Source organism: Callionymus lyra, chromosome 19, assembly GCF_982586985.1.
Source record: "Callionymus lyra chromosome 19, fCalLyr1.hap1.1, whole genome shotgun sequence".
NCBI classification, from domain to species: Eukaryota; Metazoa; Chordata; class Actinopteri; order Syngnathiformes; family Callionymidae; genus Callionymus; species Callionymus lyra.
Window position 1 is genome coordinate 567,837 of NC_141836.1, and position 19,830 is coordinate 587,666.

The 19,830-nt window shown below is 42.5% G+C and overlaps 4 protein-coding genes across 4 annotated transcripts; 1 reads left to right on the forward strand and 3 right to left on the reverse strand.

The window, feature by feature from the left end:
- Nucleotides 1-28: 28 nt before the first annotated feature.
- atp5f1e (ATP synthase F1 subunit epsilon) lies at nt 29-926 on the reverse strand. The gene is made up of 3 exons (XM_087780734.1): nt 836-926; nt 401-525; nt 29-163 (listed from the first exon to the last, which is right to left on the reverse strand). Coding segments are annotated over exons 1-3 (159 nt in total). The 5' UTR covers nt 868-926; the 3' UTR covers nt 29-161.
- A 218-nt stretch (nt 927-1,144) lies between these two features.
- On the forward strand, nt 1,145-4,451 carry LOC148058814 (PRELI domain containing protein 3B-like). Its single transcript, XM_087780736.1, has 6 exons — nt 1,145-1,274; nt 2,023-2,191; nt 2,272-2,361; nt 2,424-2,494; nt 3,325-3,427; nt 3,485-4,451. Exons 1-6 carry the CDS (start codon nt 1,243-1,245, stop codon nt 3,602-3,604), a joined length of 585 nt encoding a protein of 194 aa, XP_087636862.1. The 5' UTR covers nt 1,145-1,242; the 3' UTR covers nt 3,605-4,451.
- bpifcl (BPI fold containing family C, like) lies at nt 4,439-10,991 on the reverse strand. The gene is made up of 16 exons (XM_087780735.1): nt 10,882-10,991; nt 10,712-10,826; nt 10,503-10,617; nt 10,314-10,445; nt 9,410-9,565; nt 7,988-8,051; nt 7,862-7,922; nt 7,640-7,731; nt 7,234-7,410; nt 6,093-6,152; nt 5,478-5,645; nt 5,341-5,408; nt 5,245-5,287; nt 5,122-5,185; nt 4,990-5,066; nt 4,439-4,932 (listed from the first exon to the last, which is right to left on the reverse strand). The coding sequence occupies exons 2-16, from the start codon at nt 10,809-10,811 to the stop codon at nt 4,876-4,878; spliced, it is 1,434 nt and encodes a 477-aa protein (XP_087636861.1). The 5' UTR covers nt 10,812-10,826; nt 10,882-10,991; the 3' UTR covers nt 4,439-4,875.
- A 3,085-nt stretch (nt 10,992-14,076) lies between these two features.
- On the reverse strand, nt 14,077-16,740 carry LOC148058816 (vesicular inhibitory amino acid transporter-like). Its single transcript, XM_087782122.1, has 2 exons — nt 16,112-16,740; nt 14,077-15,758 (listed from the first exon to the last, which is right to left on the reverse strand). Exons 1-2 carry the CDS (start codon nt 16,487-16,489, stop codon nt 14,571-14,573), a joined length of 1,566 nt encoding a protein of 521 aa, XP_087638248.1. The 5' UTR covers nt 16,490-16,740; the 3' UTR covers nt 14,077-14,570.
- Between the last annotated feature and the right edge of the window lie 3,090 nt (nt 16,741-19,830).

Genomic DNA, 19,830 nt, shown 5'->3' on the forward strand with positions numbered 1-19,830 from the left:
CATGTAAACACAAGGACAGAACTTCAGATTTCCACCTTAATACAACTTTTAATTACAAATGAAGAGGAAATACAGAGATTATAGACCAAGGTCCTCCATCAATAGTCATCCTGGTGTCGTCCATCTTTGACCTTCCACTGCCGGACCTTCAACAGATGGTTTTCTGAAAAGGAATGAAGAGAATGAGTTTTATACATCATTGCTGGAGAAACTATGGCCCTTTAAAGAGTTCTGACTGAGATGGTACTGATCCTGAGCAGGATTAATAGTGTATAGTTACACAATAACAATGTATTTTATATTCGTATTTTAGTCTTAATTCCTCTTCTGAGCTCAGTAACAAACCTGGCTGACTCGGAGGCTGTTTAAAGGTCATTTGAAGAAGGGAAACCAGACTCACATGCTGCTGCTTTGAGTTTGATGCACTTGACGTTGGTCTCTGCGGCCTTCATGGCCTCAGTCTTCACCTGCGGCTTCAGCGCTGCTCGCACCGCACTGGCGCAGATCGCCGAGAAGCGGATGTAGCTGCGGGAAGGACGAGGCGGTTAACATTCGCTGAAGGACAAACTGAATGTGACAACGATTGCAAAACAATGTACCAACTCAAATGTATATACATAGTAAGACCAACATTGTCCAAAATAAATGTATCATTGCGTTTATAGAGATAAACATAAGGGAATATATTGCTAAATGCTACATGCTATTGAGCTAACAATCTACAATAACATACACATAACACTGCAGTAACTTAGATTGAAGGTATAAATACTGAATGCATACAAGGACAAACCAAACAGACACAAAAGCATAAATATTCGGATCTAAATCGTACTTAATGCCTGCTTGTCTCCAGTACGCGACCATCTTGTCTGCTGCGGCTTCAAGGACAGTTCGGGTCTCCGCGTGATTACGTCATTTACCCGCGTCAACACCCACTCTTGCTGGCCAATCAGAGCTCGATTCAGGATGACTGACAAAGACGAAAGCCTTTGGTCCCGCCCCCTACGCTACGCTATATTTTGCGCTTTTTTAAATAACAATATTTAAACACAATACGATTGAATGTGGATTCATTTATTATGTGGAACCTAACTGAACATTCATGACGGACTACTTTATTTTAAGAGATATTCGACAGGAAGGTTCACGCCCTCCTTCTTCTTCCTCCTCCCTCCGTCCTCCGTCCTCCCGCGGTCACGCTGTCACTCACGGGCTCTCCTGACAGACAAAACTGTCAAAATGAAGATCTGGGCGTCAGAGCACATTTTCAAGTAAGCGACTCCGTCTTTGTCACTTTCGTCAAGTGCACGATTTAATCGTCATCGACACGCTCTGGGTTGTTTAATAATGTCTGAGATGCTACGTTAGCCGTGGAGCTAACGGATAAGTTAAGTAACTTGTAAGTTATGCAAAGTTAAACACGTCCTGTACTATCTTATCATTTTCATTTAACAATAGTTAAAGTAAAGTGAAACGTTGACCTTCGCTACTTGCTAAAGGTGAAGGACGTGTTCTAGTCGTTAGCTCAGCCGCGCTAATAGGGGTTAGCATGTGTAGCATCTCAGAACTACTTCTTTAAAGCTCCTGGAATGTGAACAAAAGTCATTTCTGAAGCTATTTGTGTCACGTGCTGGTTATGATCACCGTTATGTTTGACGGGAGGCAACCGGTCACGAGTGTTTTCTCACCGCCACAGGCTTGAATAAAGTCAACATGGATGTGTGTTGTTGGTGTTTTCACTGAAATAAACATAAATCTAATCCACATCTTTACAAAAACACATCAGTGAAGAAGGCAATGATTCAAACTCCCTCTCGATTTTCGATTGTTTTATCAAAGTGACCTGTTGACAGGGTCATCTGTTCAAAACAATATTCTTACAAATACAGAAAGTTCCTTTTAAAGGTGATGTTGTGTCGTATGTTGAAATGCAAGTGTAACATTTCTGAACATCTAGTTATCGTTCAGTAGAAGTCGTGGCGTCGATGATTCACGTTGAATATGAACTGTGTTGCTCAGTCATCCGTGGGAGACCGTGACGAAGGCGGCCATGCAGAAGTACCCCAACCCCATGAACCCGAGTGTGTTCGGGGTGGACGTCCTGGACCGGACGGTGGACCAAGATGGACGCCTGCACAGTAAAAGGTTGCTCAGCACGGAGTGGGGTCTCCCAGCAATAGCCAACTCTGTAAGTCGGAATCTTTGAGCTCAAATCCAGATCCTCTTGACTGTATTCACCTCAACATGTTCTCCTTCTAAACGCACCAGATCATCGGCACGACGAGGACGTGCACATATGTTCAGGAACATTCGATCGTCGACCCGAGAGAAAAGACGTTCGAGCTGCAGTCGACGAATGTAAGTTTGTTTTTGTGGATTCACGAGATCTTGTTTGACGAGGATTTGATTTGTTGTTTCAGATCTCCTTCACGAACATGGTGTCGGTGGACGAGAAGTTGACGTATAAACCTCACCCAGAAGATCCTCAAAAGTAAATGTTCTTTAAACCTTAAATTATACACAACATGTTTACGTTCGTAACATAAACCCAAAGACTTGTGCAGTCGCCTCTACAAGTAAGTCAGTAAGTAATGTATTTTTATTTATATAGAGCTTTTCCAGACCAAGGTCACAAAGCGCTTAAACAATCAAAACAATACTAAATAAAGTATATACTTTAAAGGTCAAGATAAAACTGATAACACAACATGAGTTCATGAAAATCAAGGAAAAGCCTGAACAAATAAAAACGTCTTAAGATGTTTCTTAAAGGAGTCAGTAGATCCATCAAGAGCAAAGAGAGAGAAGATCGTTCCAAAGCTTAGGAGCAACAGTCTGGAAGGATTTCTCTCCTCTGGTCCTGAAGTTCAGGAACCATCAGTAGATTCTGATCCACAGACCTCAGAGCCCGAGCTGGGGTGTAAGTCTGGATCAGATCACTGATGGAAGGTCTGACCATGAATAGATCTGAAAGTAAGAACCAGAATTTTAAAATGATCCTGAAAGAAACTGGCAGCCAGTGAAGAGTTTGAAGGAGAAATGTGAGTTCTTCTACTAGAGCGGGTCTCAAATGTTAAATGATTAGACTTATGTATGATTAGTATCAATAGTATAGTAAATTATTATTTTTAATATTCCAATAGCTTCATTAAATAAATAAAAAATCAACCTTTCTATGTCAAAAGTATTGGAATAAAATGTAAATAAAATCATCTATAGATAAACAGAATGTTAATAGAACGTATGCATGTAATTGTGTTTACTGACTGAACCTGTAGACGTGATTCTTGAGAAATGTTTTCAGCAAACGTCTGGTTTCAGGACCGTGTTGACGCAGGAGGCTCTGATCAGCGTGAAGGGCGTCAGTCTCAGCAACTACCTCGAGGGTCTGATGGCCAAGACCATCTCTGTCAACGCCAGCAAGGTGAGTCCAGCTCGTGTGCGCCTCTCTGGCCATTCTCTGACCTCGGGCTCCGCTCAGGGTCGCGAGGCCATGGAGTGGGTCATCAGGAGACTGAACACGGAGATCGAGGATCTGGCCGCCACGGCTCGAGGGACCATGCGAGGCCCGATCGCGGCGGCAGCTGTGGCGGATGAATGATCAGGGATCCTGGACTTGTGGACTCAAGGACATCGTGACGTCTTCCAGCGTCTTCCTGACACTATCGGGAGGTCTCGTCCGACACCAGCGCACTGGACCAACATGGAACTTGAAACTATGATGTCAACATCTTTTAAAATTCACACTGTGCCTCCACGTTGTTCCTTTACTTCTTCTCCTCCTTTCTTTCCTTGTCTTTGTGTTTCCTTAGAGGTCTGAGATCTGTGTTTAAATGTCATGCAGAAACTGTTACGATGGGAGTCCAGTCCAGTTCAGAGGAACTTTAGAAGGAAAAGAGTATTTATTTAAAACTGATTTTTCTGTCGAACACGTTCTGCTTTTTGTCTCTTTTTACTTGTCGTATTTATTTCACTTCTATGTGTTAATACCTTAATGTGATCTTCAATGAACCTGTCCAGGTGTGCCAATACACTGAAGTATCGAAGGCATGATTCAGCTGCCACAACGTCCTTGCTCCTCCTGTCTGACCTCTGACCCTTGTGTCTGACCTCTGACCTCTCACCCTCCTGTCTGACCTCTTCCCCTCCTGTCTGACCTTTGACCCTCCTGTCTGACCTCTCACCCTCATGTCAGACCTCTGACCCTTGTGTCTGACCTCTCACCCTCCTGTCTGACCTTTGACCCTCGTGTCTGACCTCTGACCCTCATGTCTGACCTCTGACCCTCCATCCGCCCTGTTGTTGATGATCGTCTCACCCTTCATATGGTTTTCTATGAGGAAGGTCATCATGGATGCGTTGCATTCCAGGAATGTGATTAATGTGAACAAATGGTACAAAGACACGTTTTTACGAGTTTTCAAAAATAAAGAGATTGTTTTCATCGAGTTTTTTAATATTGAAATTCCTTGTTTTCTCCATTTTTGCTCCTTAAATGAAGGTTTTATTAAATTGATGGAATTGTGATTGAAATGATCAGGACGTAGGATCAGGACGTGGGTTCAGGATCACGACGTGGGTTCAGGATCAGGACGTGGGTTCGGGATCAGGACGTGGGTTCGGGAACAGGACGTGGGTTTGGGATCAGGACGTGGGTTCGGGATCAGGATGTGGGTTCGGGAACAGGACATGGGTTCGGGATCAGGATCTGGGTTCATGATCAGGACGTGGGTTCGGGATCAGGACGTGGGTTCGGGATCAGGACGTGGGTTCGGGATCAGGACGTGGGTTCGGGATCAGGACGTGGGTTCGGGATCAGGACGTGGGTTCGGGATCAGGACATGGGTTCAGGATCAGGACGTCGTAATGTTGTCACAGGTGTGAGTCGTGGTCTTTAACATCAACATCTGTAGAAACTCTGATGAATCCCTGGAGAGACGAGACGGTTTAAATCAGAGAATAACGACAAGAGGAAGCGACACAAACCTCCTTCATCTTCACCACCGTGTGGACCAGCCTGACCCGATCCCACCCGGGCAGAGCAAACCCTTGAGCCAGTGCGTCTGCAGGAGAAGATCCGTCAGATCTTTGTTGAAGGAGTCGAACCACGTTACTCACGGTTCAGGTCGACCAGCACCAACGACTTCAGTGTGTTCTTGGTCAGGTCTTCCAGGTTGTGAGTCTGCAGAGACAACAAAGACTCAGATCATCCTGTGGAACGATCCACAATCTCTTCAGTACCTCGAACGGTCCGATCCCAGAGTCCACCAGCGTCAGAGTGAGACTGTGACAGACGTGTCAGCGTTTGTTTGTCATCACAACGTCAGAAATACTTACTTGTCCATCGAGACGACGCCTTTCACACGTTCCTCGCTGATCCAGGTTTGACCTCTGAACTGTGAGTCCTGCAGGGATATTTGACACGATCCATCACTTGACCTTTGACCTTGAGAAAACCTCTTCAAAACACAGACCAGGTGAAGCGTAAACACCGGCGTGAGAGTCGTGTTGGGCTCCACGACGAACGTCCTCACAGTCGCTCGTAGACTCAGTTTCACAGAACCGGCCTCGAAGGAAAACAGCGGAAACTCTCTTGGAAAAACCTGGAGCTTCATGAGGAGACCAGGGAACATCTCTGGAAGCTGAAGGACACGTTTGATCGTTTTATTTCTCCATGTCTTTGATGGTTCTTAGCATGTTACATGTGCATTGAAACACGGCTATCGTTGATTTCCACACATTTATTGTTCCCACATTGACGACACCTGAGTTGTCTCTGCAGTTCACAGAAAAATATAAATACACATTATAAAACTTGTAAAGACAAAACGATGATGAATAAAAATCCATAAAACTGTCATAAATATTATAAAACTTGTAAAGACAAAACGATGATGAATAAAAATCCATAAAACTGTCATAAATATTAATAATCAAATGTAAATCGTAAAAGAAACACACTGATGAATACAAAACTCATTCATATGTTAACAAAAACAAACATTAGTACAAGTGAACACAGTACAGGAGTAGAATAGTTGCAATAATAATATTATATTGTATTACGTAACATGACTGACGGTTGTTACCTGAGGGATGAAGGGAAGCATGTCGCTGGTGTTCAGGTGCACAGGTGAGGCCGCTGGAATCTGAAGACACAGGAATCATCGTCATATGTTGTGTGTGTGTGTGTTTATGTGTGTGATTATATGTGTGTTTATGTTTGTGTATGTGTGTGTTTATGTTTGTGTATGTGTGTGTTTATGTGTGTGTGTGTGTTCGTTTATATATGTGTTTATGTGTGTGTTTATGTGTGTTTATGTTTGTGTATGTGTGTTTATGTGTGTGTATGTTTGTGTATGTGTGTGTTTGTGTGTGTGTGTGTGTGTGTGTTCGTTTATATGTGTGTTTATGTTTGTGTATGTGTGTGTTTATATGTGTGTTTATGTGTGTGTGTGTTCGTTTATATGTGTGTTTATGTGTGTGTTTGTGGGTGTGTGTGATTATATGTGTGTTTATGTTTGTGTATGTGTGTGTTTATGTGTGTGTGTGTTTGTGTTCGTTTATATGTGTGTTTATGTGTGTGTATATGTGTGTGTGCGTTTTTGTGTGTGTTTATGTTTGTGTATGTGTGCGTGTCTTTGTGTGTGTTTTTGTATGTGTGTGTTTGTTTATATGTGTGTGTCTGCGTTTATGAGTGTGTTTATGTTTGTGTATGTGTGTGTGTGTGTTTGTATGTGTGTTAATGTGTATATGCGTGTGTGTTTATATGTGTGTTTATGTTTATGTTCGTGTCTTTGTGTTTTTATATGTGTTTGTCTTTGTGTGTGTTTTTGTATGTGTGTGTTTGTTTATGTGTGTGTGTGTGTATATGTTTGTGTGTGTGTGTTTGTATGTGTTTGTCTGTGTGTGTTTGTGTGTGTGTGTTTGTGTATGTGTATGTGTGTTAATATTAGGGTGTGTGTATGTTAGTGTGTGTGTTTGTATGTGTGTGTGTGTTAAAATGTGTTTGTGTGTGTCGGTGTGTGTGTTTATATGTGTGTGTGTGTGTGTTAGTATGTGTGTTTGTATGTGTGTGTGTGTTAATATGTGTGTGTGTGTGTTTATATGTGTGTGTGTGTGTTAATATGTGTGTGTGTGTGTTAATATGTGTGTGTGTGTGTGTTGACATGTGTGTGTGTTGACATGTGTTCAGTCATAAACAGTGAGTGAAGGAGCTCCTGAAGGCACCATGTTGTCGCTGACGTTGACGTCCAGACGTGAGTCTGAGAACAAACTGAAGGTCGCAGAGTTGAGGATGAAGTCAGAGACGCCGACTGAGAGCATGAAGGTCGGCTCTGGACTCATGGAGAAGTTCTGGGCCTGGAAGGGAGGATCCTGAGGAGACCTGTGGCTGAGGAACTCTCCCTACACACAAGACAGACACAAGTTCATTTTTCACTGTTTTTTCACTGTCGCTATATATATATATATATATATATATATATATACTGTATATATATATACTGTATATATATATATATATATATATACAGTATATATATATATATATATATATATATATATATATATATATATATATATATATATATACAGTTGTTCAATTGTTCATGTTGAATATAAAGTTGTTCTGAACCTTGAGACCCAGGTTCAGACTGGATGCGTCCACAGTCGGGGTTCTGGTCAGAGGAAGCTTCAGGACCAGGTCCTCGTTCACCTCGAGAGAAACTGACGCAGGATTAACTTGATTAGTTTGTTTATCGTCAACAAGTGACGACATTATTGATCCAGATCAACATCTATAGAGAAACACGATGTGAAACATTTCAATTATTTATGAAAGATTACTAAACGATACCGTTTATGGCCTTGAGATGGCGCTCCAGGTCTGCAGTTGCATCTTCCACAGCCACACAGATCTTAGTGAGAAGATTGTTGTTGTTGTTGTTGTTGTTGTTGTTAAATGATTGAAAAATAAACTCACCTTTTCCTCAATACGTGTCTTGATCCACTTTTTCATGAGATTAATCATCCACTGTGTGATCCATCTAAACAATCAAGATTATAACACTTTTAGTGTGTTTGTTCGTGTTTGTGTTTATATGTGTTTGTGCGTTTATATGTGAGTAAGTAAGTCATGTGTGTTTATGTTTGTGTATTTTTGTGTGTGCATTTATATATGTCTGTGTGTCTATGTTTGTGCATGTGTGCGTTTGTATGTGTATGTTTACGTGTGTATGCGTGTGTGTTTATCTGTGTGAATGTGTTTATATGTGTGTGTCTTTGTGTGTGGTTTTATATGTGTGTGTCTTTGTGTGTGGTTTTTATGTGTGTCTTTGTGTGAATTTTTATATACAGTATGTGTCTGTCAGTGTGTGTGTTTATGTTTGGGTGTGTTTATATGTGTGTTTATATGTGGGTGTGTGTTTGTATGTGTGTGTGTTTATATGTGTGTGTTTATATGTGTCTGTTGGTGTGTGTTTGCGTTTATATGTATGTGTGTTAATATTTGTTTTTATATCTGTGTGTTTATAAGTGTATGTTTATATATGTGTGTGTTAATATGTGTTTTATATGTTTGTGAGTTTATGTGTGTTTTTTATGTCTGTTGGTGTGTGTTTATGTTTGTGCGTGGTTTTATATGTGTGTGTATGTGTGTGTTTATATGTGTGTTTATGTTTGGGTGTGTTTATATGTGTCTGTTGGTGTGTGTTTGTGTTTATATGTGTGTGTGTTTATATGTGTTTTATATGTTAATGTGTTTATATATGTGTTTATATGTGTGTGTGTTCATATGTGTTTTATATGTTTGTGTGTTTATATGTGTGTGCGCTTGTGTGTGTTTATATGTGTGTACATGTGTGTGTTTATATGTGTGTGTATGTGTGTGTTTATATGTGTCTGTGTTTATGTTTGGGTGTGTTTATATGTGTCTGTTGGTGTGTGTTTGTGTTTATATGTGTGTGTGTTAATATGTGTTTTATATGTTTATGTGTTTATATATGTGCTTATATGTGTGTGTGTTCATATGTGTTTTATATGCTTGTGTGTTTATATGTGTGTGTTTGTACATGTGTGTGCGCTTGTGTGTGTTTATATGTGTGTACATGTGTGTGTTTATGTGTGTGTGTTTGTGTGTGTTTATATGTGTGTTCTTGTGTGTGTTTATATGTGTGTGTTTGTATGTGTGTGTGTGTGTTAATATGTGTGTGTTTGTACATGTGTGTGTTTGTGTGTGTTTATATGTGTGTTCTTGTGTGTGTTTATATGTGTGTGTTTGTACATGTGTGTGTGTGTTAATATGTGTGTGTTTGTACATGTGTGTGTTTGTGTGTGTTTATATGTGTGTTCTTGTGTGTGTTAATATGTGTGTGTTTGTACATGTGTGTGTGTGTGTGTGTTGAACCTGGCTCTCCCATCGAAGCGTATGTCGATGTCTCTGATGCGAGAGGTGCAGCTGACGCTGGTGATTGACAGGTGTCCATCAACGTCTCTCCCCAGACTCAGGAGTGAGGTCAGGTCCAGGTCCAGGAGCGCCAGGTGAACGGATCCTCGGAGTTTTCTACGTCAACAAGTTGTTTATTTCCTGACGTCCTGTATTTACTGTCCAGAACTAATGTGTTGTTGCATCACATGTTAGCAGGAAGTGTTTGTCATCTGAAGAATGTTCTATCATTTCTTGGTAAATGTTAGTATTTCACACAAAGTTAATAAGTATTTCATAGTTTCAAAATTAGCAAATATATCTTTCAAAGTTCCCCTTTATTTTCTTCTTCTTTCAGCTCTTTTATTAAAACATTCACCATGTAGCCACTGAAGCTAATCATTAGCAAAGATCAGCAACTCATGGTTTGTTGCATCACAAGTTTGTCGTCTATGTTGAAACAATATTAAACTTTATTTCAACACTTGATAGTTTTAACTGATATTATATATATTTGGTTTAACCTTATGTTATCAATTCAGCTCATGTCACACTTGTATTTACAGTCAATATAAATTAGCATCACCATGTAGCCGCTGAAGCTAATCATTAGCATAGATTAGCAAGTCATGGTTTGTTGCATCACAAGTTTGTCGTCTATGTTGAAATAATATTCAACTTTATCTCAACACTTGATAGTTTTAACTGATGTTTATATTCGGTTGAACCAGATATTATTAGTGATAATAAGGTAAGGTAAGGTAAGGTAAAACTTTAAAGATCCCTCAGGAGGTCTCCTTTGGGAAATTGTTTTTTTGTCCAATATAATAATAATAATAATAATTATAGATAATAATTACAGTGTTATTACTCTGGTCAAACTCACATTATGCCGAATTTTGCCTCCAAACCTCCCGTGACAGAGGCACTGAGGCCGGACACGGAGGCGACGAGTCCAGGGAAGTCCTGATGAAAGGACAGCGTCGGTTCTGGAAAGTCCAGCTGGACCAGGTGAAGGCTGCGAGAGAAACACCTGTCGTTCTTCATCCAGGTGAGAGCGAGTGGCGTCACTTACCCGGACAGTTTGTAGTGAATTTTCCCTAAGAAGCTCAGAGGGATGTTTCCCTCCATGTCTGGGATCTTGCTTTTCTTCAACTGGTCCTGGATCCACCCGGCACCAACGTGAGTCCCTGGACCGGGTCAAGATAGAACCGGGTCAACATCAGGAGAAATAAATGCAACATATGATCTGATGTTATTCTGAAACCAGAGGGTTGTCGGTACCAAACTCAAGTCCTTTGCGGCTCAGAACCACCTGCACGGCCGGGTTCTCTCCGGCGACGGCGCCGACCAGCGCCAGTAGAAGCACGAGAGACGACAACATTGTTGTGTAGCACTTCTGAGAGACACACACAAGTGAGAAGGAGAGAAAATCAAGTTTGATCCAGTTTTACCTGAAGAGACGTTTGCTGCTCTTGAGTCGTTCCTCGGTTGATGAGAAGTGAAACTCAGTACACATGATTACTGAGTAATAGTGTGTGCATGTGTGTGTGCGTGTGCGTGTGTGTGTGTGTGTGTGTGTGCGTGTGTGTGTGTGTGTGTGCGTGTGTGTGTGTGCGTGTGCGTGCGTGCGTGCGTGCGTGCGTGCGTGCGTGCGTGCGTGCGTGCGTGTGTGTGTGTGTGTGTGTGTGTGTGTGTGTGAGTGTGTGTGTGTGCGTGAGTGTGTGGCAAAGGTTGGTGAGGGTGTGGGTTGTTATTTGTGCAACCTTGTTGTTTGCTGGTGTGTATATGTGTTGATGTTTGTGTGTACTTACAAGTGAAGTTTTTATCCATATTTGTTTATATATGCGTTTATTTTTGAAAGTGTGTGTTCATACTTCCTCATTTAGTCATGCATGCTCATGATGACAATATTGTGTAACTGACTAGCGGTTCAGTCTCAGATGATCTGTTGGTTCTCGGGACCTTTCTATTGTGTGTCAATCTACGGCCCGCCTGGTCCAGCAGTGTTCTTGAAAGTCTTCAGTGACTTCTTATCTTCCATTATTCAAATGGAATCTGTTCTTATTCTTGGAGACTTTAATCTTCATGTTGATGACGTCACGTCTTGTTCTGCTAAAGAACTTTGAACTTTAACAGAAGCCTTTAATTTTGAGCAACATGTTTCTGAACCCACTCATCAAAAAGGCCACATTTTAGACTTAGTTTTTACTCTTGGCCTGGACATCTCTAATGTATCTGTACATGATGTCCATCTGAGTGATCATTCTCTTGTTGAACCTGGACTTCATCCCTGAACCTAAGCCTTTGAAAGTTAGGTCTCAGAGGTGTGTCATCTCAGCTTTTTCCCAATACATTTTAACATGCCATTGTGGAGCCTCTGCTCAAAAAGCCAGGCTTAGACCCAACTGACCTCAGTCATTTCAGGCCTATTTCTAAGCTCCCTTTCTTGTCCAAGATCTTGGAGAAGGTGGTGTCTGAGCAGCTGTTCCTGGATCAGAGCGACATCCATGAGAAGTTTCAGTCTGGCTTCCGTAAACATCTACGGAGACAGTCTTACTGAAAGTGTCCAGTGACATCATGATGTCGGCTGACTCTGGTAAATCCACTGTTCTGGTTCTGTTGGATCTGTCCTCAGCCTTTGACACAGTTGAACCAGATCCTGCTGAGAAGACTGAGGGATGAAGACTGTCTGGGTCTGTGTTAGAATGGTTCTCATCTTACCTTTCTGGGCGCAGTTTTAGTGTATCTGTCAATCAAATGAGGTCTGAATCGGCAGATCTGTTGTGTGGAGTCCCTCAAGGTTCTTTTCTGGGTCCTTTACTGTTTTTGCTGTACTTGATTCCCCTCGGTAAAATCATTCAGAGATTTCCAGATGTTTCTTATCACATTTTTGCTGATGACGTCCAGCTCTACTGCTCTGTTGATCAACTGAGCCCCAGAGGCTGAACTTAGTCAATTGTTGGTAGAAATCAAACAATGAGTGAAAACACTTTACAGCTAAATGTGGACAAAACTGAAACACTGGTGATTGTTGATGATAAGGTTCCAGGGTTGAGTCAGTACTTGAGTGACTTAGGTCAGTCTGTCAAACTGAGCCTGAGAAACCTGGGTGTTGTATTTGATAAAGACATGTCTCTAGTTCAACTCTGTAGAAAACTGTCCTTCAACTGAGAAAAATCTCTAAACTTAGGAAAATGTTGTCACAACATGATCTGGATCTTATAATCCATGAGTTTGTTTCTTCTCGTCTGGACTATTGTAACAGTTTGTTTTCATGTCTTAACAAGAAGGATCGTCTTGTCTGCAGTTGATTCAGAATTCTGAGCCGCTCTAGTAGAAGAACTCACATTTCTCCTTCAAACTCTTCACTGGCTTCCAGTTTCTTTCAGGATCAACTTTAAAATTCTGGTTCTTACTTTCAGATCTATTCATGGTCAGACCTTCATGATCTGATCCAGACTTACACCCCAGCTCGGGCTCTGAGGTCTGTGGATCAGAATCTACTGATGGTTCCACGCACACGGTTCAGGACCAGAGGAGAGAAATCCTTCCAGACTGTTGCTCCTAAGCTTTGGAACGATCTTCTCTCTCTTTGCTCTTGATGGATCTACTGACTCCTTTAAGAAACATCTTAAGACGTTTTTATTTGTTCAGGCTTTTCCTTGATTTTCTGGAACTCCTGTGTTGTTATCAGTTTTATCTTGATCTTTAAAGTATATACTTTATTGAATATTGTTTTGATTGTTTAAGCGCTTTGTGACCCTGGTCTGGAATAGCGCTATACAAATAAAAATTACTTACTTACTTAGTTACTGACTCATCTTTCTGCTCTTTATGTCTTTAATGATATTAATATATAATATATATGATGTAAATACATATAATTCTATATAAATATATAATATATATGATGTACATACATATAATTCTATATTAATATATAATATATATGATGTAAATACATATAATTCTATATAAATAGATAATATATGATGTACATACACATAATTCTATAGTGATATAAATATATAATATATATGATGTAAATACATATAATTCTATATAAATATATAATATATGATGTAAATTCATATAATTCTATAATGATAAAAATATATAATATATATGATGTAAATATGTATAATTATATAATGATATTAATATATAATTTAATGATGTAAATACCTATAATTCTATAAGGAAAATAAATGTAAATATTATTAATACATATAATGATATAAAGTATTAAACATATATAATATGAAATAAATATAATATATGAATAATATAAAATTAATACAATTGTATGATGATAGAAAATTATATTAAATCAAATAAATGATATGATGAAATCAAACCATTATATATATATATATATATATATATATATATATATATATATATATATATATATATATATATATATATATATATATATACAGTATATATATATAATTCTATGACGATATAAAAGTCAAATCTTTCTCAATGTTTCTGTTTCTTTGTTTTAAAGCTTAATTATGTGTGTCTGTAGTTTCACTTCTGTGTTCATGAAACTCAATAAAACCCTCAGTGACTCACACACACACACACACACACACACACACAGAAAAAAAACTCCTGCAAATGAAAGAAGAAAATAATCCTGAGCCTTAAAATATTTCATTTATTGAGCTGTTAATTGAACAAACTTTGTCGCACACCTTGATTAGTTCCATTAAATGACACGTAGAAGGAGAAGATCAGACACTTGTTTCTTCAACGACACGATTAGGATCCACTTGCTTCACTTCACTTCATCCAGAAAACACCAGAAAACACCGAGAAAACAAACGACAAGTTCCACGAAACACAAAAAGAATCCAAAGACGACACGAGTTTTTCATGGTCTGACCTCGTTTCAGCTTCTTTTACACGCAGATATGTAGCAGCTCAGACCTTAGAACAGAGTCACCCCCAGACGACACACACACACACCGACACACACTCATGATGTTCCGACACTCGCTCATGCGGAGGTGGAGGCCCTCAGTCCGAGTGAGGACTTGACTATGATGTTCTTATTGCACATGATCACGAAGGCAGAAATCAAAACACACATGTTCCTCCAGAAGCTCCTGGTCCTGGTCCCGGATCAGTGTCAGTCGTGCAGGTTGTACCTGAACGCCTCGATCAGACCCTCGATGGAGTGGATCAGGCCCGAGATGGCGCAGATGCCTCCGATGACGAAGATGGCCACGTCGAAGAAGACGTGGTGCCACAGCAGGTTCCTCCACTGGAGCTTCAGGTGGAACAGGCTGGGCAGCAGGAAGCAGAGCCCGGCGCCGGTCAGGCTCCCGGTCAGACCCATCAGGAGGGCGAAGTGCGGCACGAACACGGCCATGAGCAGAGTGAAGACCACCAGGGCCACCCGCAGACCCAGACCCCAGGATTTCAACTGTCCTCCGGGGCCGTAGCAGTCTGGGAACAGCGCGCGCCCGCCGTCCTGGAAGAAGGACTTCTCCAGGACCTCCACGGCGGCGAAGAAGGGCAGCGGGTAGGACAGCAGCGCCTTGGACACCAGGAAGAGGTTGACCACGGCTCGGATGGTGGAGGGCAGGTTATCCGTGATCACCTCCTTGGTGGCGTCGGCCCACGTCAGGTAGGCCACCAGCGCGAAGAGACCCTTGAGGACGCAGGCCGCGATGTGGGTCCAGTCCATCATGCAGTGGAACTCGCTGGGCCGCTGCATGTTGCCCTCCAGGGACGGCAGGAAGATCTGGGACGTGTAGCTGAAGACGATGATGCCGATGGAGATGGGGAACTTCTTCACGTCGATGTAGAACTTCACCTTCTCCCAGGCCCACTCCCTGGCCCGGGACAGGCAGTAGGCGATGACCAGGACGTTGATGACGAAGTGGGCCAGAGTGCACAGCAGGCTGAACTTGGACACGGCCTTCAGGTTCTTCAGGAAGGCGCAGGGCAGCAGCGCGGCCGTGGCCACCACCGACCAGGCCTTCTGCGACACCGGGAACCCCGGGAAGCTGTTGTACATCAGGTTCCCGCTCACCACCACGTACAGGATGCACGTCATCACCAGCTCGATGATCTGCGCCACGTTGACCACGTGACCCCCCAGGCTGGGGAAGCGCGGCGCGCAGCAGGCGTTGGCGATGTCCACGTAGGAGTCCCGCACGCGCACCTTGACGCCGTCCTCGTTCTCCTCGTACAGGCACGCGATCAGGATCTTGCCGGTGTAGCAGCAGACCACCGCGGCGAAGATGATCAGGAACAGGCCCAGGTAGCCTCCGTGCAGGATGGCGTACGGCAGGCCGAGCACGAACATGCCCTGCGGACACACGCGCACACGCACGATGAGACTTACGTAACACGCGCGGCACGAGCCTTAAAATGATTTTATTTAAACGAAAAATGCGTGAATTCATCGAGATAATTGGTCGCTTTTGAGAGAATCCAATGAAAGGATTAAATCCTGAGATAAGGATCGAGGCCTGTGTTGCTGCTGATAACACCTGCATAAATACATGCTGAACACGTGACCAAACCTCACTATCGTGCACTAAAATACATCGAGGATGATGTTTCCGCGCGTGTTCGATCGAGATTCACAAATATCTTCAAGGTGACTTTTGGCCTGATGCACGCGCGCCGCCGTTTCCGCTCGTCCCCGCCGGACGTTACCTGGATGGCGTTGGTGACGTTCCATCCCGCCTCCCACGTCGTGATCTTGGGCTTGTCCTCCTCCAGGGACCCCGCGGTCTTCAGGGAGGGTCTGGGTCCGGTGCCGTCCCTCTGGTAGTGGCTGTCCCCCTCGAAGTCTGCGTCCCCGTCCGCGCGCGCCCCGTCCTCGTCCCCGGGAAGCACCTCCATCTGCATGCCTTGTCGGTAGTCATAGTCCAGGTCGTCGCACTCGGCGAAGCCCAGACCCTCGTCGTCCGTGGCGGCCTGGAAGCCCAGGCGCGCGAACACCCCGCTGACCTTGGCCTGGGACTTGTTGGAGACCGTGTGGGCCGCGTTGGTGAGCTTGTTGGTGAGCTTGTGTCTGATGAGGTGAGCCATGGTGTCGAGAGAGAGAGTCCCTGGTTCGGTTCTGGCGCAATATGACGGATTTGAAGGTTCAGGACAGATTCATGTCGAGCTCACGGATCCTCAGCTCCTGGTCCTGGTCTGAACCTCATGTCACTCCTGACCCGTCAGGTCTTCAGCCAACGAACCCGCGCGGCTCCGCATCTGTCGAGTCAGGGTTCGGTCCGGGGATCCACGAGTACAAGTCCGGCTGAGCGGGTCCAGTCTCGCAGCATCACTCGACGACGCGGAGGAGAGAAGGAGGGCGCGCGACACATGCGCACGTGCGTGTGTCCGCTGGAGTCGTGCATGCGCAGAGAGAGTGTCACCGAGCGCAGAATAGAACGTCAATCTATTCTATATTCCGTGCTTTTTATTTGACATGATATAAAGATGGACGCGTGGAAAATAATGCGCGCGAGTGAAACGTATTTGTTCATTCATGACCATTTATCGAATATAATAGTTATTTAATTCACATTATTCATTTGATAATAATTACAATTGTGTTGATCAACGTCAAACCACGCAGAGAAAGAACAGGTAGATTCACATGTTTCCGTCAACAAGGCCTAATACTGGGTTTAATCGAACATTTTTATTTCTTTGACTTGATTCCGTAACAAAATCATTAAAATATTAATTTAATTTGTAATCAAACAAAGAAAACAAAAATATTCCTTGAATGTTCGGATGAAATGTAAAAAAAACGAACGTAAGGGATTTTATGTATAAAACGTTAGAAAATCATGTTGTTTTGTTATAAAATGATCATTTATGTTTATATAACGACACACTGCGCTGATAAATATCGATAATCATTTTAAGCGATTGGTGTTTATTTAAACAATATCACGATATGATGCATTGATCGAAATGTTTTTTGTAATAATTTTTTTCGCCTTGTTTTTACATGATTCTATGAAAGTATAAAATATATTTGGATTAACAATAGATGTGTTTTTAATACGAACCGGTTTTTCTTTTTAAATGATGAGAAAAACGAAGATTATACTGAAATAAAAATAAAACGTCTGAAAGTCAAGAAGCATTTATATATATATATATATATATATAAAGAACGTTTTTATTCATGTTGTTAAATAGAAAATAACCAAACAGTTGTTATGAATGGACATCATGGGCTGGTCTCTCTCACACAGACACACACACACACACACACACACAGACACACACACACACACACACACATTAGCGGCTGCACGGTTGACTCCTCCGCTTGACTTGCTGCTGCACATGTTGTAAAACATCTGGATTCCACACGACGATCCTCTGCAGGCGCACATGAAGCAACTCGTATTTGATATGATGCTCGAGACCAACATATGGAATAACAAAGAGGTTTAACGCGTTTATCGAGAAGATACGAGGTGATTTGTACTTGACGTCCAGAGAAACGTGCAGGCGGAATTCAAGGCCCTTTTATGTTTTTGAATCATGTAACATCATTTAGTTTTTGAAATGTCATTTAATCACAATTTAAAATATCATTGTAAGTGTCAAGAAAAGCATATATTTATTTATTCGATCTATCTGAGGATTCATAAATCACTCGTAATGTAGATTAAAAAGGTAAAATGTTAAAGAACGTGATTTATTTCTGCTCAAATGCTCGAGTATAAAAGTGAAATATTGCGAGAGGGTTTTCTTGCAGCTCTAATCCTCGGGAATATGAAGCACCTCCTCTAATCTGCTCTGACACATCTGAGAGAAAGTGTCATCATCTTCTTCTTCTTCTTCTTCATCCTGCACACACACACACACACACACACACACACACACACACACACACACACACACACACACACACACACACACACACACACACACACACACTCATCATCATCTTCTTCTTCTTCTTCTTCATCCTGCACACACACACACACACACACACACACACACACACACACACACACACACACACACACACACACACACACACACACTCATCATCATCTTCTTCTTCTTCATCCTGCACACACACACACACACACACACACACACACACACACACACACACACACACACACACACACTCATCTTCTTCTTCTTCTTCTTCTTCTTCTTCATCCTGCACACACACACACACACACACTCACACACACACGCACACACACACACACTCATCTTCTTCTTCTTCTTCATCCTGCACACACACACACAGACACACTCATCTTCTTCTTCTTCTTCTTCTTCTTCTTCATCCTGCACACACACACACACACACTCATCTTCTTCTTCTTCTTCTTCTTCTTCTTCATCCTGCACACACACACACACACACACTCACACACACACGCACACACACACACACTCATCTTCTTCTTCTTCTTCATCCTGCACACACACACACACTCATCTTCTTCTTCTTCTTCTTCTTCATCCTGCACACACACGCACGCACACACACACACACACACACACACACACACACACTCATCTTCTTCTTCTTCTTCTTCATCTTCATCCTGCACACACACACACACACACACACACACTCACACACACACGCACACACACACACACTCATCTTCTTCTTCTTCTTCATCCTGCACACACACACACACTCATCATCTTCTTCTTCTTCATCCTGCACACACACGCACGCACACACACACACACACACACATCATCTTCTTCTTCTTCTTCTTCTTCTTCATCCTGCGCACTCACACACACACACACACACACACAGACACACACACACACACACACACACACACACACACACACAGACACACACACACACACACACACACACGCAGGCGCCAAACACACACACACACGCACGCACGCACGCACACACACGCACACACACTTTAATATCAACCGTGTCGAACAATAATTCCTGCACAAGTCCGAGACAATGGAAGCATCAACATCTAAATTTAGACTCAGGCCTCAGGAGAGACAAACTTGTGCATATTTTCATGCTCGGCTGATGTTTGTGTGTTTGTTAGTGAGTGTGTCATGCTTCTCTGGGTGTGTGTGTGTGTGTGTGTGTGTGTCCTCGAGGCGTCGCTCCCTTCCTCCCCACAACACCGGGGGCGCCTGCAAATGTCACACGGACGCGCATCACGGACACGAGCACCAGAAGAAACTGGACCGAACTGAGCTCATGGTACCGGGCAGGAGAAAAAATTCTAAATTCAGATGTGAAGACAAAATGGATTTTGCGGCAGGAGAAGCTTTAAGATGATCTCCATGGCAACCGATTTTTGCTTCTGGAGCTACAAAGAGAAGCTTAATTCATCTGGAAGTGTGTGTGTGTGTGTGTGTGTGTGAAGGAGGGGGCGAGGCGCAGAATAAGGGGT